This window comes from Eptatretus burgeri, chromosome 7 (genome assembly GCF_056783735.1).
Source record: "Eptatretus burgeri isolate ZD-2024b chromosome 7, Ebu_testis_v1, whole genome shotgun sequence".
NCBI lineage: Eukaryota > Metazoa > Chordata > Myxini > Myxiniformes > Myxinidae > Eptatretus > Eptatretus burgeri.
In genome coordinates, this window is record NC_140967.1 from 63,344,956 (window position 1) to 63,370,274 (window position 25,319).

Consider the following 25,319-nt stretch of genomic DNA (forward strand, 5'->3'; position numbering starts at 1 on the left):
CTGGTGGCTCACCGCTAGGGCGCTTCTTGCAGCTGTTATCGTACTGTACCGTGCGCCTTTTCTCTCCTCAGTCGGTCGCACTCCTCTCTGTTTGTCAACACGTCGAACGTACAAACGAGCAGCGTCGAACGTGTCCCTCTCCGAGCAGCAATGGCGTGATCCGGCACATCGTTTGTGGTTCGAGACATGTTTTCAGACGGGATGGCGAGGCGAGGCCTGGACCGAGGTGCTTCTTGGAAGGAGCAGATATGGATGCGTCTTGTGGAGAGGGACAGGATGGAGAAGGGATGCTTTCAAGATCTCATCGTATCCCGTGAGTTGTTTTATATTTTAAAGTGCGTGTGCGTGTGTGTGTGTGTGTGATGGTTCTTGATGGTTCTTGAGGAAGGTTACGTCGTCCTCGGATGGAGATTTTGTGGCCGTCTCGTCTCGTCTCGTCTCGTCTCGTCTCGTCTCGTCTCGTCTCGTCTCGTCTCGTCTCGTCTCGTCTCGTCTCGAGCTTCTTTCATCCCCTCCCTTTATCTTCCCTTTATCCCGACACCCTCTCGGCAGACAATCGGTTGTTGGAGAAGTCCGATTTACAGTCCATGCGTGTGGAGAGTTTGAAGAAGGAGAAATACGATTTGCAGAACAACATGGTGCCCGGGTGAGCTTGCTGGACAACAACTGCAATTCGAGTAGTTGTGGACTTGTGGTGGTCCCTGGTTATGAGCAAGTGCTGGGTGTGCAAAGCATTAAGAATGCAAGGAGTGTGTGTGTGTGTGTGTGTGTGTGTGTGTGTGTGTGTGTGTGTGTGTGTGTGTGTGTGTGTGTGTGTGTGTGTGTGTGTGTGCTTTGTTATGTTATGTTATGTCTGATGATGGCTTCCTTCTTGGGCCTACTGTGCAGTAATTGGTCGTTATTTTGATTAGCCAATCTGACAACGAGGTGGAAATAACTGGGGCCATTGAAGTGGTGTACACACACACACACACACACACACACACACACACACACACACACACACACACACACACACACACACACACGGTGGCCACCTGTTGTGGTTGCATTGGATAGCAACAAATCACCGATTATAGGTTTTGAAGGCTCAGCTCTTTCAGCCTTGTGGAGGTGAACCTCTCACTACAGCAGTGCATTGTTTTGTCACAGTGTTGAAAGCGTGATGTAACTCTGGAAGTGTTTGTGCATTGACTTTCTCTGTACTCTTTTCCTTGTGTAGGGAACTTTCTGATGGAATAAAAGTGCACGAGACGGCTGCGATGAGGATGAAACACCAAGAGGAGCTTACAGAGCTGCACAAACTCCGAGGAGAGGTTTGTGTCATCGTGCCATGTACGTGGTGGTGGTTGTATGGCAGCTTAGCTGCCGGGGTAGCTATCATCTATTGAAGCGTGACTGTGTCCCTGATGCAGTGCCCCTCTACCAGTATGCACACTGGAACTGGTACTCATTTCGCCGACCTCGGAAGGATGACAGGCTGAGTCAACCTCCTGGTGTATTAATTCAGCGGCCGACGGGGCCTGAACTCAGGACCCTCGGATCCCAATCCGCCACCCTAACCACTGAGCCAACACCAGGCTCGACGTGCCATGTACAGGGATACAGCAAAGAATCCACTTTTTATTACTTTCCATTTATCGAGTCAGAGGGTCGTGGAGGTGCTTCTTCAGCAAGTGAAAGGGTCAACAATTATACATTTATAGTTATAGTGTCGTAATTAAAAAATACCTCGGCAACACACATCATACAACTATCTCTATTATAATACCAAGCTTGCACACTAAAAACTCGCTCACCGTCACACGATCCCTATGAAATTGCCGTGGTACTTAGCGGACATGCCGACAATGTTTGGGAAGTCTTGGCGTTCCATAGTACCACTTGCATTTTGCACAATGCGTATTTTTGTCATTCCCCGTGTACGGTCTGTCGTCTGCTACCAGCTATGTTGTACTGCTATCCCGTGCATGTGCACCGGTATCGCTAGTCTGAATGGTTTCCCAGCACAGCAACAGCTCTGAAGGATTTCCTCATGATTCAGGAAATCCTTCCTTGAAGATTTCTTAAGGGTTGTTTATGCAACAGCCCTCAAGGAAATCCTTCGCGAAGGAATCACAGTATACTTTAAGGGTATACAAGGCACAGTATACACTTAGAAAGTGGCAGCTCCAGTTATTAGCTCGCCTGTTCAAAGAACAGAGAGCTATAGCGATACCCCCGGTGTGAGTGTCAGTGTCAGCGTGAGCGTGAAAATGTTAAAGTTTTTGGTGCAAGTTATTACCTTCGCAAACTTTGTTGTGAAGGTTATGTTTTGATCGCTGTGTATTTATTTATTTATTTGTGAATATGTGTGTTTGTTTGTTTGTTATTCGCATAACTCCAAAAGTATTGAACTGAATCGCAGCAAATTTGGTGGGATGATTGGTTATTATCCGAGGACCATTTGATTAGATTTTGGGAGCGATCGGGTCAAAGGTCAAGATCAAGGTCATGAAAAGGTCAAAATCGTCTTTTTACCATAGTGATGTCAATTTGTATCCAATTTGCATGCAACTAATGCCAAAATGTTCAGAATTCAATGCCCCATATTGTGATATGTGACATGACACAATGACGTAATAACCCTTATTGGCGGTTGGGAGTCAAAGGTCGCTGGGGGGGGGGGGTCACGACATTGCAAAATGTGTGGTTTTAGTCATAACACGGTCAATTCTTATCCGATTTGCACGAAACTAACACCAAAATGTTGACTGTTCTGTTCCCCACACTCTAATACCAATTACAAAATTAAGAGTACAAAGGTCAAGGTCGAGGTCATGAAAAGGTTAAAATCGTCATTTTGCCATTGTGCAGTCGTTTTTTATCCAATTTGCATGCAATCAATGCCCAATCTTGTGATATACTATATGACACAATGACGTCATTACCTTTGTTAGCGGTTTGGGTCAAAGGTCAGGGGGTCAACGACCTTTATTATCATAACGCGGTCAATTGTTATACAATTTGCATGTAAGTAGATTCAAAATGTTTAGAATTCAATTCCCTATCCTGTGATGTGTAATATTTGATTTCTTATAATGTGACCAGTTGTCATCAGATTGACTTGACACCGACACCCAAAAAGATCAGGGAGTTCATACAGAAATTGTACAATGTACGTGAATCAGTGTCAAACAGCAGGAAATTTAATGTTTTTAAGCCATCATAACACATATGAGATGGCAGATGTAGTATGGGATTAAATACCCTCGCAATCAACGGTTTCTGGGGGGGTGGGGGGGGGGGCAAAATGTAGCGTTGGCGAAGGTATGCGCTCTACTGAGTGCCCGTTCTAGTTTCCTTTCTTATGTTTTTATCTACCACACTTTTTTTTTACTGATTAGAAATACATATATTGCTTTAAAATTATTTGGATCAGACTTCACTGCAATGCTTTATAAAAAAAATATTATTAGACTAGTCTTTTAAAAACGATAAATGTATAAACAGGCGAGCATTGGGTGGCTTTCACACCAACTCTCTGGTTATTCTTATTATCATTATTATTACTAGTATGTGCCCGTACGTGCAAAAAAAACAACAACAAAAAAAACTTTCATACGGTGAGCCAGAAACAACAACCACACAGGCCGTTCCTTCGCTCTCGCGTGCCCGTACGTGCGTGGCCCGGAAGTTCGCATATCGCAGTTACGATTATTCGCAATTTAGTTTTAATGGCCAATTATTCAATTAGCGCCAACGTATTTTGCCTTTTTGCAATGTCATCGCAAGGAAAAACACAAAGAGAAGAGAAAAAACAAAAAAGAAAAAAACGTACATGCAAAAAAAACCAAATAAACAAACAAAAAACTTTCAAACAAACACACAGGCCGTTCCTTCGCTCTCGTAAACGACAATTGGATTGGGGCATTGTGTTTATCTATAAATGCGCATAAGGAAGAGAAATTATTAGAATACACTAAGTCATCACTAGACGGAAGTCCGTACGTTGTAACCCGTAATGGGGAACGCGGCTGAGGATCTCTTCCCCATCGGCCACGCCTACGCAGCAACGTGTCTTGTCATTGGTTGGTAAATAAATGGCCATAACTTGGGAAGCACTTGTCCGATTAATATCAAACCTTGAAAAGGCACATCCACAGGGCACCAGCAATATACCTGGCAAGTTTCAATTAGATCGGACCAGTGCAGTGATTGTCGAGAAACAGCGGTCTCACACACACACACACACACACACACACACACACACACACACACACACACACACACACACACACACACACACACACACACACACACACACATTGCTGGAATTATAGATAGATTACAATAATGATGTTATTTGTAGGATAATTAGGTACAGATTGTTAGCAGTTATCTAAAGTGGTTTCTGAAATAATCCACCGCTTCTTATCGAGCCATGAATAATACACCACCCCGTAAAGGCCGAGGTTAGCACAAGACGTAATGCTGTAATGATGTCTCAGAGGTAACGCCATCTTACTAAATCCATCATCCTGATGCCTGTGTCTGGCATTCAGCCCACCACCTCTGGACGTCAGATAGTCAGATACATGGGTTATCTTATTCAACTGCCGTCAGAGAAGCGACAGGACGGGTTGAGTGCTGGATGCCGGGATGAGTTTCATGTCCATAGAAGCCTTGCCTAGCACTGGACATCATGCTGTAATGAGATCCCATCGAAAAGAGCGTGACAGACAGAGGGGTGGATGGAGAATTCTGGATTCTTTAATACATCGGTGATGTTTTCATTTTTAACTAGTATGCCACCAGGTATCACAATGTGGATGTTTTTTAACCAGTGTGCTTTCATGGATCACAAGGTCGATTTCTTGATTAAGTGTTGATTGTTGTGAGTGAGTGTGTGGAAGAAAGGTAATAATGTGTGAACATGAGTTGTCATGATTTTGAAGGATTACAGATAATTTGCAGATTTGAGATGATAATGGAAAACAGGCTTGTTTGCAGTAATTTTCATGCAATTCCCAAGAGTTGTATACATTTTGTGTTAATTATCTGTGTTTTGTACAGCTGGCACAAAATGTGATCACCCTGAATTGCAAATTAACTGATAAAGAAAAGGAGCTCCAGGAAGTATTAAGCAGGTAAGCACCATGCTGCTTTTGAGGCTGCTTTTCCTGTATCCGGGCAATTCCGCAGTTAGTAACGTTATATTTTAGGGACATTCTCATTATTTAGATAAGAGTCCTTTCTCTATCTGTGGATGTAAAGTCTCATTAATGTCACCAGAGATCAACCTAGTCTAGACGTAGAACAGAGCAAAGAATGAAATCATTTCATGAAACATTCTAGAAGAAAGAACTGCTTTTAATGCCGGTTTGTAACGTTACTAACCGGCATTAAAAGCAGTTCTTTTTTCTAGAATGTTTCATGAAATGATTTCATTCTTTGCTCTGTTCTACGTCTAGACTAGGTTGATCTCTGGTGACATTAATGAGACTTTACATCCACAGATAGAGAAAGGACTCTTATCTAAATAATGAGAATGTCCCTAAAATGTAACGTTACTAACTGCGGAATTGCCCATCCTGCTTTTTCCTTTCTTGAAAAGCAGAAATACGAGGAATTGAGTATAATGTTGTGCCTCCCTGGTGAAATCGGAGGGCACCATGTTGGCGTAGTTGGTGGTACTCCCATATTGTATGATGTTCATTCTGTGATTCATTTTGTGTTACTTGTAGAGTGGAACAAGGCAAAAAGCATGAGGCACGACTTCAAGGAGAAGTGCAGCGTCTGCAGGCCGATCTTGCAGAACTGCGCAAAGCCAATCAGACTTTGAAGGATGAGTATGAGGCCCTGCAGATGGCATGTACCGCTCTGGAAGAAAAGTTGCGTGGAACAGAGGAGGACAACCGTGAGCTAATTGCACGCTGGATGGCAGAGAAATCTCATGAAGCGGACCGCATGAACTCTGAGAATGAGAAAGATACAAGGTGGGATTTACAGCGCTTGGACTTATTGGTGTAAATCTTCTGTACTTGGTAATCTCCTGTTTTAACTTTACATTAGAAGCTGTATTATACATTCCTTGATCCTGTGACCACCTGCCTTATGCAGCTACTTTCTTTGTACAAAACATTTTCAGGGGAAATCGCTTCAATCATGCGGCCACGCACTTTCCATTATTCAGCTGACACTGCAGTGGTAAAATACCACCATTCGGGCAACATTTAGATTTCTTGCTGACGACCAACCACCACTTTGTTGTTGTCCCCCGCCCCTCCGACAAGGTCAGAGATGGGGAATATTAAAATGAACTCCATCTGACCGACCGATCATCCGTCCATGTACTTTTGTGTACGCAGTATTTCAAAAACAGTTGAATATTTTGCTTTCATATTGCAGATATCTATTCATCATGACCTGATTAGTTCACAGCTGTGATTGGCTGAATTATGTTGCCATGGCAACCATCTTGGTAACTTGGCTTGTGTATGTGATATTTCAAAAAACATTCAAGATTTAGCTTTCAGATTATACAGACTTATTCCTCATACCACTCAAAAGGTGGGGGACTGAGAGTATGAGCTCCTTGTTTTAATTACTCCACTCTGAACATGCTCCTCCTGTTGACTCGTGAATGAAGAGATGCCCTGACCGATTGAGCACGAACCTCTATGGCAGTTTCGCTCAACTCTTCACACTTGCACCCAGTGCTTTCTGCTGAATTGTTTTAGAATGGCATCAAACTCCACCTCAACTTCAAGCTGGTCAACCTTTCCACACATACAAGTGGCATGTTGCTCGGCATCCGTGAATCCAATGATGGCAATCTCCTTTTCAAACTGTCATATGACCATTACCATAAACATTTAAGGACAGAGTGTAAATTAAGAAAATGTGTCCCTATCTACAATCTATCCAGAAAACTCGACGTCATGAAAATTGGAGCAAAATTATTCAAGTTGTAATCAAAAAAGTTGTTTTTTTGTTAATTGGGTCACAGTCCGAAAAAGTAGGTCAGGGACACTAATCAAATATCAGGTGCACTACTTCAATGCAGTCCACTATTATGATGCAAAAGCATTTTGGAAAGCCAATCCATCTTTGAGATTCCACATTAGCAGAATTGAGTGATGGTTTTTTTTGTTTTTTTTTCAGACTACCGTTTGACTTTGACCTTCAATTCAGAGGGATGTGATGTAAATGTGCCTTACTCGTGACTATCTAGGAAGGGCAACTTCGTTCCAATCGGACAAACTTTAGTTGAATCTATTTTTTTGTCTACATTGTCAAGGCGCGTATGAGAGCTAACACACAGCGCACAGCAAGGGGGGCATGAGACTCGAGGGGTGGGAGAGGGAATGACAAAACAGTGAGGAACAGAGACATTTGGAGATCTGTGGAAAGGAGAGGGATGGGGTGGGGAACATGGGAGTAAACAAGATGGACACTACAGGGACTTTCAGGAAGGAAAGTGGGGAATTTGAAGGAGATGGGTTTGGGGTGGATTAATTGGGGTAGAAAAGATCGAGGTTTTAGATGGGGGAAGATAGGTGGTGGTGAACAGCTGTTTTGAAGACCTGGAGGTAAGAGTGGGATTGAAGAGAGTGTGGGAGTTTGTTTCAAAGGTGGGAAAAAAAGAGGAATGAAAGGGTGAAGATGAGCAGTGATTTGTGATTTTGGTAGTTCTACTAGAAGGGGGTTGCTGGCGGACCTTGAGCTGTGGAAATATGGGGGGGGGACATATCGCAGACAGAGTGGGGGGAGGGGGCGACACCGGAGAGGAGACGGTAGAAGACAAAGACCACTGACCTGCCTGCAGTGAGAGTGAGAGGCCCAAAGACTCAGCCTCATTGCGGGAGATGCCAATGATCCTAAATGCCTTGGTTTCCACAGCGTGAAGTCGAGAAAGGTGAGATACAGGTGCACCAGCCCAGAGGGGAGAGCAGTACTCCATCAGGTTGCTGACGAAAGCTTTGTATGTTGTCAGGAGCTCAGGTGGGCTGAGGAAGGACTTTGCACGACGGAGGATTCCCAGTTGGCGACTGGCTCTGGAGGCCAGGTTGGAAATGTGGCTTTCCCAGGAAAGATCATGGCAGATAGTGAGACCCAGAAGCTTGAATGAAAGGACTTCCTCCAGCAGATTGTTGAGAAAGTAAGTTGATGGGGGGGGGGGTTCCAAACGATCCTTTCGGAGAGACATTGTGAGAGTGTGAGATTTTTCAGTGTTGAAAGACTTGTTCCACATGTTGGACCAGCTTGTGATGTTATCCATATCTGCAGAAAGTGAAGAGGCTGCTGCTTGCTGATCTGAGGGTTGACACATTATAGCAGAGGGTGGAGTCGTCAGCAAAGAAATAAAGAGGATTTTCCAGAGAGTCGGAGAGATCATTGTTTAAAACGAGAAAAAGATCACGGACCAGAACGCTACCTTGAGTAACTCCAGCCTGGACAGGAAGAGGGGGTGAGAGAACTAAAGTTATGTTATAATGAAACGTGTTTAAATGTCGAGAATTAGGCCATGACCTTAATTAGTTCAAGGTTAAAAATTATGTCCTACTTTCTGTTCACATTATTGATGCAAAATTTCATTCCGAAAGTCCAAGCCGGATCCGAGATACACCTTGGAAATTGGCTGTGAAGGAAGGAAAAAAAATGGTTTAATAGTCATTGAGGTCTAAGAAACTCTGAGGTCTTTTTTTTCAAATTATTTCTATTTTTTTGTATTCCTTGTCAATGCTCGTATAAGAGCGAACACAACTTGTAGCAAAGGGAGCAGGAGATGAGGGGTGGGAGAGGGATCCACAAAACAGTAGGGAACAGAGACATTAGTAGATCTGTGGAAGGGAGAGGGCTGGGGCTGGGTACACAGGGTAAGCAAGATGGACACCACAGGGATTTTCAGGAAAGCAGGGAATTTGAAGGAGGTGGGTTTGGGGTGGATTAACGGAAGTAGAAAAGATCAATGTTTTCGATGGAAGAAGATAGGTGGTGGTGAACAACTGTTTTGAAGATCTGGAGGGAAGAGTAGGATTGAAGAGAGTGTGGGAGTTTGTTCCAGAGGTGGGAAAAATAGGAATGAAAGAGTGATAGTGAGCAGTGATTCTTGATTTTGGCAGTTTCACCAGAAGGAGGTATCAGGTGGGAAATTGAGCACCTTGCATAAATATGGGGGGGGGGGTCAAAGCACAGACAGAGTGGTTGGGGGAGAGGGGTGGCAAGGCCGGAGAGGAGACGGTAGAAGATAGAAAGACCACTGACCTTCCCACAGTGAGAGATCCCAAAGACTCATCTTCATTATGAGAGATACCAATGGTCCTAAAAGTCTTGGTTTCCACAGCGTGAAGCCGAGTTAGGGGTAAGACAGGAGCACCACCGCAGAGGGGGGAGCAGTACTCCATCATGCTGCAGATGAAATCTTTGTATGATGTTTGGAGCTGAGGTTTTCTAAGGAAGTACTTTGCATGATGCAAGATGCCAAGTCGGCACCCTGAACCATTAAAAATTGGCAGCACTATTTGTAGAAACAAACCCTACAATCAGCTACTGTATAAGCCTTCCCCTATCCTATAGGGGTATGCTTAAATATCTCTGCAATAAGCTCTCTTTACCTATGATAATAATCGATGAGCCCACTTGAGTCTTGAATATGTGATATGCCAGAAATGTAGGGTGGCAAAACAAACAACTCAACCTGATGTGTGAATATTCTGACAATAGCTTTTGCAGGAACATTAATGATGAGCAATAATGTGATGATAGCATGTTCAAAAGTAGTAGAAATATGTGTAAAGAATATAACTGAATTATTTATCACCCCAGAGTGGTGTCAAATTTTCACATTTTTGAACAACCACCAATAACCAAAGAGGATGTGAATGCATCTGTAAAAACGATGAAACAAGCACACTATCATCATTGAATCAGCTGGACCTAATGCAATACCTGCAGAACTGAAATATGGCAATATCAATTCCTTTGTTTGATTATGTTGTATGTTGTTCAATAGCAATATACCAGAGGAATGGGGAAGATCAACTAACCTAATCATCCATAAAAATAGAGTACCTGCTTTGTCTCCAGGTAAATATAGACCCATTAGTTTGCTTGTGATCACGAGGAAATAATTTCTTACTGTCGGAAGCGCCAGGAGAGGAACAGACATGACCGGTTCAGGTCATGCCACCAGAGACATGATTTTGATCCTAAGACAGCTTGCAGAGATGTTAATTGAATTTAATAAAAGCAACAATATCGCACCAATATTGATTTAATTCCTCCCATCCCCCAAAGGCATTCGTTCATATTTAGCACATGGCTGCTGGTTTGCATCCATTCTAGCAGGGCATGGCTGTGGTACTGATGCAGTGCCCCTGAAGGTTGGAGCAGAAATGTGTAATTTGTTCAGGGTGCCGGTGATAACTCACCTATGCTTCACGAAAGACACCGTGAGATCTTTAACATCCACCAACAACCAGTACTGGCAGACGGGTCCTCTGACTTAATGTCCCTCCAGTGGACGGCACACATAATAATGCAACGGCCCACATGTGAAACACCAGGGTTACGGTATATCACTGGGTCAACATTTAAACCCAGGTAGGATATCACTAAGCTGTCTTACCACACACATACACACATACACACATACACACATACACATCCACACCATCTTGACAATTTGGTGAGATACAAATTTGGAGACCATTGGAATTAGCAAAAATTAGAATAGCTTAGAATCACTTGTTTCAAATTCCATATATCACTTCCACTACATAGCATATTTATAGCAACTACAACGGCACTCGGAAGAGCACACACCTCCAACAGGCTTAACAGTTTACGTTTTGTATCCCACTTATAGGCCGGATCTGCATCCGGACCTACACCAAAATCTAATTGGCTTGTTCTATTCACCTTCCTACCCAACTCGTCCACCAAGTTTCGTCCGCATCCATCCATAACATTTTGAGATATCATGCTATGTATCCTCTTTGGCCCTAATCTCTCAATGGTGAAGAATCGCTTGAAAAATTCGAGTATCCAGATATTTTCCAATATCTAATCAATTCGTCCTTGTCACACGTCCAACCTATCCACAAAGTTTCGTTGGAGTCCGTCCACAAATTTTTGAGATATTCTGCTCCTGACAGATGGACAAACAAACAGGAGTGAAAACATAACCTCCGTCCACCTTCAGTGGTGGATGTAATTAAAAGTCTTGTCCATGTATTTGTGTTTCGTTACTGTGGTTTGTGATCCAACCACAACTTCCAGGAACCTGCAACACTTTTATTAGTGATGGGGTTGAGTGTTGGGTAACATCTTTTGTATAAAACGAGAAATTAAAGTTGTTTAAGTTGTCCTCTAATAACAAACCTTCTCCCATTTTTCTCTTGCTGATGTTTATGACATTTGGTGTTGCCATGATGCAGGAAGAGACAAGCCAAGCTGACGAAGGAGCTTGCCGACGCAGCTCAAGAGCCTGTATACGTGGAAATGTGAGTACTTTCTGTTGCAGTCGATACTGAGGTTGACGTGAACAGCCATTGTTTGAATTTTAAAGTTCATGGGCACAAGCAATCAGCAGAAAATTTTATTTCGAAATATTACAGGCATGCCAGAGAGAGACCTGGAAATAATCAGATTTCCTTTTATTTTGTCTTGAAGTTGGTCAATTTTGAGATTAATGCAGTTTGTAAGAAAATAATATTGGTGGGGGTGGGGGGAATTTCATCTTCACAACTCGACCAAAATATAATGGTAATTAATTTATTTAAGTAAATGATTTTAATGGTGTGTGTGTGTACATACACATTATATATACAACGTTCTGATTGGACAAACTTTAATCGAGCTGCAGTGAAAAATGTTTTAATGTCTATAAGTAGGTCAAGGTCAAAAAAGATATTCCAACCCCATATACACACACACACACACACACACACACACACACACACACGTATATAATTTCCAGGATCACTCCTTTCAGGTGGCAATAATTGAGGGTCGGTACGAAGGTAATGCCTTTCTTTTATAATTACAGTTAAAATGAAAAACAATGTATTTGTGTGTGTATATGTGTATATATATATATGTATATATATATATATATATATATATATATATATATATATATATATATATATACATACACACATGTATTAGTGCGTGGCCATACGCGCGCAAAAAAAAAAAAAAAATAAAAAATAAAAAAATAAAAACTTTCAAACCGCGTGCGAGAAACAACAAGCACACAGGCCGTTCCTTCGCTCTCGCGTGCCCGTACGTGTGTGGCCGTACGTGCAAAAACAAAGAAACAAGCAGTCATAGACTGGTACTTACGAAATCGTCGATTTGACCTCTGACCTTGTCTAATAAAAGCTGTCTCTGGAGAAGGTAGCGACGCAAACCAGAAGTTTCTACGATGATTCTGTACCAAACCATCAAAAATCGTAACGTCGACTGAAGCAAAAATCTCCATTTCTCCACGCAATTATTTTATATTATTTTATCAAAGTCACAAAACCTTAATATTCGGCCATCCACCAACAATCTTTACATAATCCGACGGCTTAGCGAGTCAGGCATGTGACGATAACCTTTACTGGGATAAAAAATGACTTTTAAACACAATCTTTATCGAAAACACCGTCAGCGCGCACACGCAAAACATTTACGTGATCAACGCCCCCTCTGCTCAAGTGCACTGCACCACGTGACGATCCGTGACGCGCGAGTGAAATATTTTTTATACAATCTTAAAACGATTCCAAAACATCCGATTTTTACCAGAATTTCGACAGCCAAGTTTTAAGCGTCCTAAGCGATCGCAAAAACCGAAGATAAAATTAAAATCGAAGTTAAAACGAACTCGTAACGTCGAGCGAAGCAAAAATCTCCATTTCTCCACGTAATTATTCAATATTATTTTATCAAAGTCACAAAACCGTAATATTCGGCGATCCACCAACAATCTTCACATAATCCTTCGGCTCAGCGAGTCAGGCATGCGATGATAACCTTTATTAGGATAAAAAATGACTTTTAAACACCATCTTTATCGAAAACACCATCAGCGCGCACACGCAAAACCATACGTGACTCAACGACGCGTCTGCTCGAGCGCACTGCATCATGGGACGATCCGTGATGCGTCGAGTGAACTATTTTTTTATACAATCTTAAAACATCCGATTTTTACCAGAATTTCAACAACCGAGTTTTAAGCGTCCTAAGCGATCGCAAAAACCGAAGACAACATTAAAATCGAAGTTAAAACGAACTCATAACGTCGAGCAAAGCAAAAATACTCCATTTCTCCACATGAATTTACGGAATTATGTTTGACCTCACTGTGACCTTGACCTTTGACCGATTTTGTCCAAAATCTAATCAGCGCTAGCCATCGCCCTCCTGAATCACGTGGTGTAATTTGACATTGGTAGCTTCTTCCGTTCTCGAGTTATCGTGTCTACAAACAAACAAACAAACAAACACAAACAAACAAACAGAAACGGAAGTGATAAATATACTTACGAAATCTTTAGATTTCGTAAGTAACAAGCAGTCATAGACTGGTACTTACGAAATCGTCAACTTGACCTCTGACCTTGTCTAATAAAAGCTGTCTCTTGAGAAGGTAGCGTCAAACCAGAAGTTTCTACGATGATTCTGTACCAAACCATCAAAAATCGAATGTTTGACCTCACTGTGACCTTGACCTTTGACCGATTTTGACCAAAATCGAATCAGCACTTGCCACCACCCTCCTGAATCACGTGGTGTAATTTGACATTGGTAGCTTCTTCCGTTCTCGAGTTATCGTGCCTACAAACAAACGCACAAACAGAGGACGGAAGCATTCAATCTACTTACGAAATCTTTCGATTTCGTAAGTAAAAAAAACTTTCAAACAAACACACAGGCCGTTCCTTCGCTCACGTAAATGACGATTGGATTGGGGCATTGTGTTTATTTATAAATGCACATAAGAAATCGAGAAATGATTAGAATACAGAAGGTCATCACTATCTGGAAGTCCGTACGTTGTAACCCGTTATGGGGAACACGCTCTAACTTGGCCATAACTTGGGAACGACTTGTCTGATTAATTTCAAACCTTGAAAAGGCAAACAAAGAGATTGCTGGAATTATAGATAGAAGATAGATCCTGTGGGTGCAAAACGCCAAGCAACGTGTCCTGTCATTGGTAACTGAGGATCTCTTTCCCCAACGGCCACGCCTACGCAGCAACATGTCCTGTCATTGGTTTGGTAAATAAATGGCCATAACTTGGGAACCACTTGTCCGATTAATATCAAACCTTGAAAAGGCACATACTCAGGTCCCCAGCAATATACCTGGCAAGTTTCAGTTAGATTGGATCAGTGGTTGTCGAGAAACAGCGGTCGCACACGCACACGCACACGCACACGCACAGGCACACGCACACGCACACGCACACGTTGCTGGAATTATATATATATATATATATATATATATATATATATATATATATATATATATATATATATATATATATATATATATATATATATATATATATTGTTGCGGATTCGCGCCCGCCGGCGTGCTGACGGCCACGTAACTCGAATCGTGGCACGTCGCCCACCGGACGGACAATCCAGTCGTGACCCTCTCGGACTAACGCCGGGAACCAGTCACGGGTGGACCTTTCGGTCTCACCGCGATCGAGCCAATCAGCCCCCGCGTGGGATAGGGTTGCTCGCCAAATTCGACCTACCTAAGTACCCACGCGGAGGGTAGACCGGGCGATCGCACCTCGCCGCAGGTCGACTTCGGACACGGGCCACTTAAGCGACCCGTTCCGTACTATCAGAATAACCGAGCGGTGTTATCGTCGACCTCGACGGTTCGATTAATTATCGGGCGTATTCAGCCCACTACCAACCCTTTACGTGAAGCAAGATGAGGATTCAATGGGAGAAATGACGAAGCGAAGCGGGAAACAGTTCAACACAAAAGCACATTTATTCGCGGCACACGGGAAGCACACATATACAATTCCACCAAATGCACACAGAAACGACACAATGCAATTTACACAAAAAGCAAATGTAAAAGCGAAAACACAATGCAGAGCTAATACCGACTACCGAGCACACGGCAACACTTATACAATTATACTTCACAGACGGCGCCGACAACACATACCCAAAACCAAGGAAAAGAAATACCCTCAAGGATGAGGCGGGCCTGAGGCCGAGACCGGGTCGCGCCTACCCGTCTGGTGATGAGACGAGGAGCGGCGATGGCGCCTCAACTCCGCGGGCCTCGCGGACGGTGTCTGGTAGGGGGTGGGAAAGGGGCCCCCTTGGTCGCACTATCTCAGCGCGGGGGGAAACAGGAGGGGGTTGCTGATGCTCGGGGTATAGAGGATCTTTATTATCCCGCGACGAGCGTCTCCACCTTGGCCAGGTCGCGCTGTCGGCCTCCCTCGGGTGCAGCTCCCTGCACGACGCGAGCACCCCCTCGTCTGGTGTCGCCGCCTTTCCACAGCTCCGTCCCCTCCGTTCCGACTCCAACGCACACGGCGAGCAGCTCCACCGCCCGCGAAGTCTTGATTCTCTGTTTCCGACTCTCCTACTCTCCTACTCTCCGCCTCTCGACTCTCTTCTCACTTCTTCTCCTCCTCCTCTGGACTCTCCTGACTCTGCTCTTCTCTTCTCTTCTCTTCTCTCCTACTCTCCTACTCTCTCCTTTTGACCTTTCACCTCGCTCCCCATTGGCCCGAGAAAAAGTGGGCGTGAAGGCTTTTTGATCCATAAATTTGCATATATCGATCGCCCTGGGGGCGGGGCCACCCGCCCCTCGCTCACCGATTGGACGGCAAAAAGTGGGCGTGTGTCGTTTTTGATCCGTTTTTGAAGCACAAAATCCGTGATTTTGTACACGCTGTTCGGCGCGCGCCCTGCACGAGTCCAACACCGGTACCCACAAGCGGCGCAAGAAGGGTGGCGATGCGACGGCTGCGAGGTGTGACGTGAAGGTCGTGGCGGTTGTGGTGAAGCGGAGTTGTGGTTGGTGGTTGATGTTGTGATTGTGGTGGTAATCATGGCGGTTGGTCCAAAATAAAGATAGTAAAAGAAAAACGGCTATCCTGAAGAGTCGCAGCACGCATAAATGACATGTATTCCCACTAGACAACGGGTTTGGGCCTAACTACACATATACTTACCGAGATACCTCACCTAAGGGACCTGAATGGTGGTTTGCGAATTTGGTAACCACAACACTACCCCCTCCCCTTTTTACAGACTCGTCCCGAGTCGTCAAATTTTCGTGTGCCATCATGTGTAGTTTTCCCCTAGTACATTTTACCTACGGATCCCTGAGTGCGACATTCATGGTATTCGTGTCCCCAAAATAAATAACCTGAGGGCTGCGTAACTATCTAAACAAACTCACTCACACGGACGACTTAAATAAAATTGCCGGCGCTAAGACAGACATGCCGGGGGCGCACTCATATTTACAGTACATCTTACCTTAACTTACAAATTTTACACTAAACCATGGCCCAGGATCATTGAACTCTGCAAAAAGAAAGCAGTTAGCAGGGAGCCAGGCTGCCCACATGCAGTCTCTGGCTCAAACAATGCAGGTGACAGGGAACGTGGCTGGCTGCTCACACGCAGTCCAAGGCCTTCCCTTTTGAACTGAACGCAGTGAACCACAACGGTGCATGGGCTGCACAAACGCAGTCTCCGTGCCAGCTCAAGTGGCACACGCAATGAGCACAACGAATGGATGGATGAATGGATGGACGCAAACACGGTGCACGGGCCGCCACTGCAGGCCCGTGTTGTAGCTGCCAACAGGGCAGTTCTCTCAGCTTGCAAACTGTTGCCTTGATCCTGGCGCACATGGCAATGAACAGGGGGGGGCAAAGAAAAAATTGAACGGGGCTGGTGAACATGGGCAGTGGGCATGGCATGGCAAAGGTGAGCAGGCAATCACAGCCCGCAGAAGAAGACCGTTGCAGGCAAACACAGCCGGCAGATGAACTGGCCGGCACAGGCCTTGAAGTACAGCAGCTGCAGATGAAGTGGCCGGCACAGGCCTTGAAGCAAAACACGGCCAGCCGATGGCACAGGCCTTGCAGCAAAACAACAGCTGCCGATCAAGTTGGCCGGCCTCCGCCTCGAAGAAAAACACGGCCAGCCGATGAAGTTGGCCAGCTTTTGCCGTTCAGTGGAGGTTGGTGGAGGGAGTGCGGTGGTGCTGGCCACTTGGAAGGTGGGCTCGGACCTACCTACCTGTCTCCCTCCCAACCTATCGCCTTTGCCTGTCACTGTACATACCCACTCCCTTAATTTGTCAAACCCCAATTTAGCCCCAACTTATTTTTTCTTTTTTTTTTTCTTATTTTTACTTCCCCACTATAAATCGTCCCCTAACCCCCTTTATCGTCCCTGTTCGGCTAACCTATCCTGTCACCTAGCCTACTCCCAACCCCTACGTTCCCTTCCCGGAGGGGAATAAGGGAGAGCTAACGTCCTGTGTCGAGGCCCAACGAAGCCTCAGAATGGCCTCCCCAGAGTTCGGCGATCTATAACCAAAGTGGGTCCAGCGGCCCACAACGACAGCGAGGGGATGGATGGTGCGGAGGGGTACATCTCCTAATCTACCCTAACCATTTAACTGTTAAACTACCCCGGGGCTTTCAACAAGCGCCTCTCGCTTAAACTATTGGTTCTAACAACCCAGATTCCCGTCGCCTGTGTTGGTGTCCTCACAATTTCGGGCCTCGCCCCCCAATTTTCTCTCCGTGCCCTCACACGGTCTCCTGGCTGGGACACGTGGCTCCCTTTGGCAGGCACGACCCTCTGCCGAATCTCCCGCTATGGCACCCCCGGGCACTACACTGCCTCCGAGCCTACCAGCTCCCTAACACCGGGGAGTGCCCCCCATGGCACCTCCCCTGAAACGCACACGTGGCAGGCCGGCCTCCCAGGCCCCTTTCCGAGGGTCACCCGTGCCCACAACACTGCCCACGCGGCTAATGGCGCCCCGGGCCCCCGCACCAAGCAGGCGCACCCGTGCCCACTACTCTATCCCGGCCCCCCATGGGCCCATGGCCTACCGCGGCCGACTAGCCTGGTGCCCGGGGTACCCACTCAGCAATACTCACCTTTCGCAGCCACGCTCCCAAGCCCGTCAACAGGGCTCCTGCACCCCTCCAAATGGGTTTCGAGCCTACATTCACACCAACAACAAAACAACCTCCATTTTTGTTAATTTGACTAACCCAGCGAACTCACTCTATACTGACCCCGGGGTCCCTTGGGCGGGAGTCACTCCTCCCCCCAATCACTCATCGCACCATGCATTCCCCATTCGCTCCACTCACACAGACCCGCTGGCCTCACTCACTCAACATGCACATGCCTCACAACTCACCAACTCTTCAACACACACACCGCTGAACTCTGCCATCCTTCTAACTACCTCCCCTAACTAACTCGTGCTCCCACGTCGTCCCTTAAACTACAGCACGTTCCTTTTAACACTACGTAGCTAAACTACGTCCCCTCTACACATTCACTGTCTGTCACTGTCTCAAATGTAATCCCATTTTATTTCCCAACCTAAATCTGGCTACAATCCCTCTAACTAATCCATTCCACGGACTCCATGAGGACTTACCCCTGCCCCATGAAGTCGGTCTAACTAAGCTAACCCTTCCCCCTAACTAGTTTCCATCCTGTGCCCCGGGTAAGGTGGTCTTCCACCCTTTGCCCAGGAATCCTGTGCACCCGAAAGTGAGGCTTGCCTTTTTTTTCCCTTTTTTTTTTTTTCCATGCGCAGCACCTGCGCGGCAACTCAGAGCTCGCGCACTTTGCAACTGCCCGTGACGTCATGCAGCTGCACGTGTTCCTCGTCCCTCCTTGGACGGGACTATCCGGCAGAGATACCCCTCCTGCCGGATTCCAACCACACGTGCAGCCATGACGTCACCGTGCGCAAAAAAAAAAAAAACACAAGCCCCACGTCTCGAGGGGTTCCCCACGCGAACACATGTGCTTTGCCCGTTGGAGCTTAACACACACGATCGCGTGGAGAACCCGTCCGGTCCAAATCCATTTACCTGCCTAAACTTTGTCCGTCCGCGGGATCGGCAAATCCACCGCTGGCGTTTCCGGACCAAGACTTCACTCTCGCAAGCGAGCACGTGGTGGTCTCGTGCGTTGCACAGCACGAACCGCGTGCTCACTGCTGGGCGAACCCGGCACGGTCCTCGAAACAACTACAGCCGCTACTCGGCTTTCTCTCCTCTGTCGCCATCTCCGTCTCCATTCCACACACGCATACCTGCGTGTCACGACGCACACAGTCCACACCATTAAACTCACACCGGGAGACGCGGCTGCGTGCTCCCGCATGCCAACCGACATCTCCCTCACATACCGCTCTCTCGCACACACGGTCTCCCTTGCACACGGCCGTTCACTCACGCGTGCCTCACTACTCACACAAACCATACTACTCACACACGCGAGGGCACTCAACCGCTGTGCCTCATCCACACACCGTGCCTCACCCACACACGCGGGGGCACTAACCCGCAGTGCCTCACTCACACACACGGCGACACTCAAACACGCGGTCTCTTCCACACACCGTGCCCCACTCATACACGCGGGGGCACTCAACCGCGGTGCCTCATTCACACTGGCCGTTTCACTCACACACACGCCCTCTTCCACACACGGTGCCTCACTCATACAGGCCGTTTCACTCACACACACGGCCTCTTCCACACACGGTGCCTCACTCATACAGGCCGTTTCACTCACACCCACGGCCTCTTCCACACACGCGGGGGAACTCACCCGCGGTGCCTCACCCACACTCCGTGCCTCATCCACACACGGCGTGCTGGGAAGCACGTACTCCGACACCATCGCCACCACACCACTCACACACGGGGTCGCTTCCACACACGGGGACGCACTCACACCTTGCACCACACACACAGGGACAACCACACTGGGGATTTGTGTCCCCACAAGGGTCTCCGGGGCCTCTATACCCCCAAGCTCTCCGTGCACCTGTCCACAGCACTCCTCCCCTCAACCTCGCAAAGCACGACCGAACTCACCTGGTCGTGACTCGCCTCAAGGGGGCATACTCCCTCCCCTCGTTCCTGGAGGAGGCCATCCAGGTGCTCGCACTCGGTCTCTACACGCTCCGCGAGCTCACCCCCATTGTCCTCCACTACCTCCGTGTGTGTGTGTGCGTCACTTACCCCGTCCCCACCGTGCAGTCTCTCCTCTATCGTTCCCTTCCCGGCTACCGTCACTGCCAACTCTTCACCCTTTACCTCCCTTGTCTCAACTATTATTATTTCCTTTGTCGTCACCTCGTGTCTCGTCTCACACGTTTTGGTCTCCCCATTTAATTTTTCCCTCTTGGTCACCGTCGATTCCTCTGTCACGACCCTCGTCCAACACGCCCCCCGAATTATTTTTTCACCCGCCTCCACCGCAGGCCTGTCAGCCGTTGCACCCCCTTCCAGCTCGTTTGCTCCCACACGTGGAGTCGCCATTCCCAGCTCCCTGGTCACGGCCTTCATGCCCGCCTGCAGGCATCGGCCCATGTTCTGCGTCTCACCCCTTAGTTCTTTCATTTCCTCCTTCATGTTTGTTTCCATTCCGTTCATTTGTTGTGTATTCGCATCCAATTTTTGTGTATTCGCATCCATCTTTTCGTTCATTTGTTGTGTATTCGCATCCATTTTTTGTGTATTCGCATCCATTCTTTCGATCATTTGTTTGTTCATGCCTTTCATTTCGTTTTTCATTTCATTTGTCATTGCCGCCAGCATGGCGCATAGCTGGGCCATGTCGGGTGCGCTTGAGTGAGCCGTTTCGGCAGGGGTTGGGGAAGGGTCTTGGTGGAGAGGGGGGGGGAGGTGTCATACACCGCGGCCGCTGCCGCACCCACCTCGGGCCCTGGGTTCAGTTGGGCGAGTCCGTGTTCCTGCACAATCAACATTTCCTGCACGGGGATTCCATCCTGGACCATGGACTCTACATTATTACACATATACATTTCTAATACCCCCGGCTCCCGCTCGCCTTGAGACGCCATCTTGCTTCTCGTGAAGGGTTAATTTAGCTCGCTCGTAATTTGGAGGGAATCGGGGGTCGCTTCTCTCACCCCTGGACCGATTCCCGTGAATTTAGCTGGAGACAGGAGAGCCCGTTTTCCTGTTCTCCGATACCAGTGCCGCGAGGAGGGCGATGAATTTGTATCGCACGACCTGACACCAGTGTTGCGGATTCGCGCCCGCCGGCGTGCGACGGCCACGTAACTCGAATCGCGGCACGTCGCCCACCGGACGGACAATCCAGTCGTGACCCTCTCGGACTAACGCCGGGAACCAGTCACGGGTGGACCTTTCGGTCTCACCGCGATCGAGCCAATCAGCCCCCGCGTGGGATAGGGTTGCTCGCCAAATTTGACCTACCTAAGTACCCACGCGGAGGGTAGACCGGGCGATCGCACCTCGCCGCAGGTCGACTTCGGACACGGGCCACTTAAGCGACCCGTTCCGTACTATCAGAATAACCGAGCGGTGTTATCGTCGACCTCGACGGTTCGATTAATTATCGGGCGTATTCAGCCCACTACCAACCCTTTACGTGAAGCAAGATGAGGATTCAATGGGAGAAATGACGAAGCGAAGCGGGAAACAGTTCAACACAAAAGCACATTTATTCGCGGCACACGGGAAGCACACATATACAATTCCACCAAATGCACACAGAAAAGACACAATGCAATTTACACAAAAAGCAAATGTAAAAGCGAAAACACAATGCAGAGCTAATACCGACTACCGAGCACACGGCAACACTTATTCAATTTTACTTCACAGACGGCGCCGACAACACATACCCAAAACCAAGGAAAAGAAATACCCTCAAGGATGAGGCGGGCCTGAGGCCGAGACCGGGTCGCGCCTACCCGTCTGGTGATGAGACGAGGAGCGGCGATGGCGCCTCAACTCCGCGGGCCTCGCGGACGGTGTCTGGTAGGGGGTGGGAAAGGGGCCCCCTTGGTTGCACTATCTCAGCGCGGGGGGAAACAGGAGGGGGTTGCTGATGCTCGGGGTATAGAGGATCTTTATTATCCCGCGACGAGCGTCTCCACCTTGGCCAGGTCGCGCTGTCGGCCTCCCTCGGGTGCAGCTCCCTGCACGACGCGAGCACCCCCTCGTCTGGTGTCGCCGCCTTTCCACAGCTCCGTCCCCTCCGTTCCGACTCCAACGCACACGACGAGCAGCTCCACCGCCCGCGAAGTCTTGACTCTCTGTTTCCGACTCTCCTACTCTCCTACTCTCCGCCTCTCGACTCTCTTCTCACTTCTTCTCCTCCTCCTCTGGACTCTCCTGACTCTGCTCTTCTCTTCTCTTCTCTTCTCTCCTACTCTCCTACTCTCTCCTTTTGACCTTTCACCTCGCTCCCCATTGGCCCGAGAAAAAGTGGGCGTGAAGGCTTTTTGATCCATAAATTTGCATATATCGATCGCCCTGGGGGCGGGGCCAATTCGCCCCTCGCTCACCGATTGGACGGCAAAAAGTGGGCGTGTGTCGTTTTTGATCCGTTTTTGAAGCACAAAGTCCGTGATTTTGTACACGCTGTTCGGCGCGCGCCCTGCACGAGTCCAACACCGGTACCCACAAGCGGCGCAAGAACGGTGGCGATGCGACGGCTGCGAGGTGTGACGTGAAGGTCGTGGCGGTTGTGGTGAAGCGGCGTTGTGGTTGGTGGTTGATGTTGTGATTGTGGTGGTAATCATGGCGGTTGGTCCAAAATAAAGATAGTAAAAGAAAAACGGCTATCCTGAAGAGTCGCAGCACGCATAAATGACATGTATTCCCACTAGACAACGGGTTTGGGCCTAACTACACATGTACTTACCGAGATAACTCACCTAAGGGACCTGAATGGTGGTTTGCGAATTTGGTAACCACAACAATATATATATCCCTAACAAAAAATTAAATTGAGCCTATGTTGAGATAAGTACATTTCTGGTGTTACTCAGAGTACTTCCAAGCGAGTTGGTTGTCTTTATTGAGTGCAGAGGTATTTACCTCCTGATGCTGCCTTGTGCCTGTATAAGACAACTATACGTCCCCTCATGGAGTACTGTTACCGCATTTGGGCAGGATCACCAGCCTGCCACTTATCTTCACTTGATAGGCTCCAGAAATGCATAGTTAACATGGTAGGTGCAGAGATGGGTTCAACTCTTCAACCACTCTCTCACCGTAGGTCAGTTTCCACTCTTGGTCTGTTCGACAGATATTTTCATGGAAATTGTTCTGCTGGACTTTCTAACTTGGTCCCTCCTGTACGAGTGATTGGGCGCAAGACTCAGTTTGCCAACTCTGCGAACCCATGCACTCACTATAGCTGATCCAAAGTGCAGAACGAAAGGCTATACAGATAGTTTTATCCCTCATGCTGTCTCACTTTGGAATTCATTACTGTAACGTGTTTCCTTTATCCTATGATATACTCATCTTTATGAAGAATGTCAAATCCTACTTCCTACATCTTTGAGGTTACATCAGATTTCACCTGACTTCTGCTACTTCCTGTGTCTTGGATGTTTTCTTGCTATTTATCTCTTTCTTTTATTTTGTTTTGCTTTATGTAACCCTCCCTTAGCCCCTTACCTGGAGTGGCTTTATGCCTTGTTTTGGGCAATTTCCATAAAAATAACTGACAAGAGCAATAAGCCTTCCCCAATGTTAGGGGGAGACTTAGTTACAGGGAATATCAATGCATTTGCGGCAAATATGAAGTTATTTTCCACATGGTCTCCGTCAACTGCAGTGCACTTTAATGAGCGCATCAATCCGACTCTTGTGTCACTGCGGTTACAGGCCGACGACTTTGAGGCTTGTCATCAATATCAGTATCCCCACTCTCGAAACACTTTGCCCAACATCTAACGTTGCTCACATCGATGGTGGAATTGCTGAACACATTCTTTAAATGCCTATGAATATCCACTAGAGGAACCTCTTCCTGGATTTTGAAAGCATGGTTTAATGTTGACATGTGACCAATAACAGTGCCGCTCAACTTAAAATGGGCAGGAGAAACAAATCTTTCACTGTGATCTCGCATAGATTTCCTATGACGCTTTGGTTATGAACTGGAGAAAAAGAAGTATTAGTTTTGTACTGACCCTCATAATATTACATGTTGCATGTAAAATTTCCTGATTGGGTTTTTTTGTCCAAATAGGCATGGTTTGCATCCACTGAACTAAGAGGTTTCTGAACTCTGAATCCATAGTTTTGTTTGATACTTTGAAAGTTCTTGCTGAATTATTTTTTTTTTTTTGTGAGGAGTACCGTACATGATTAGGGGCCATGGACAAATTATGTCTGCATAATAGGGGAGTCAAGAATTTTACCATTTGTTTCCCCCATGCATGTGAGCGAAAAGTGGGGTTAAGCAATTGGTTCACTTCTGTTGGTCTGTCCTATCTACAAACATCAGTTTATGATTGAGGAATAACTTGATTTCAATTGAATGCTATATTTTGAACATGAATCGGAACTTGAATCGGGAAACAAACCTGTAGTTTAGCCGTACTTTGGCTCTGAAATAGTCCCGATTGCACGTGCACAGAGAGGAGTGAGATAATTATTTTACTCTGTCTGTCTGGCAGTCAAACACAATTGAAAATCATTCCAGACAGGAAACTTACTGTTTTTAAGGATGTTATAAAGGACACAAACAACAGGCACGAAGATCGAATGTAACGTGTTAAGAGAGCTGGTGTAAAAGATACTGCATCAACAGTGGTAAACTTGCAGACTTCCTTTTTTCTATGACCTTTAAAGTCTTTATTTTTTATTTTTTTTTCAATTTAATTATATAACATGAACACAAATCGCCTTTTTGGCACTTTCAAAGTCCTTTTGTTTAGCATTTCTTTGGTAAAATATTACAGCATTTTATGACATCATGACCACTCAAATTTGTTGCTCATTGACCCCACCCATGTTCTTGTTGTATTATATTTTTCCTCTCTTTATATTGTTGTTATTTTTATCTCAAGACTGTATGGGGGTAAGGTGTTCTATGAACTCTCCAGATTCATACGTAAAATGTAAATAACCCTTAAAGATTAAATAGTTTCCAAATTCTTAATTGCATGTCTGTAATTAACCTCCACCATCGAAGATGGACGGAGGTTACTGTTTTCACCCCTGTCTGTCTTTGTTTGTTTGTTTGTTTGTGAACAGTATG

General features: G+C 46.5%; 1 protein-coding gene across 2 annotated transcripts in view; it reads left to right on the forward strand.

Moving 5' to 3' along the window:
- The first annotated feature begins 1 nt into the window (after position 1).
- LOC147023411 (autophagy-related protein 16-1-like) overlaps positions 2-25,319 on the forward strand; it is a 90,032-nt gene continuing 64,714 nt past the window's right edge. For both annotated transcript variants that reach the window (XM_085888793.1, XM_085888794.1), the window contains exons 1-6: positions 2-313; positions 553-646; positions 1,223-1,316; positions 5,056-5,129; positions 5,727-5,978; positions 11,424-11,489. In XM_085888793.1, coding sequence (XP_085744919.1) covers positions 187-313; positions 553-646; positions 1,223-1,316; positions 5,056-5,129; positions 5,727-5,978; positions 11,424-11,489 — 707 coding nt within the window. In that variant the 5' untranslated portion in view covers positions 2-186. The remainder of the gene's footprint in view (positions 314-552; positions 647-1,222; positions 1,317-5,055; positions 5,130-5,726; positions 5,979-11,423; positions 11,490-25,319) is intronic.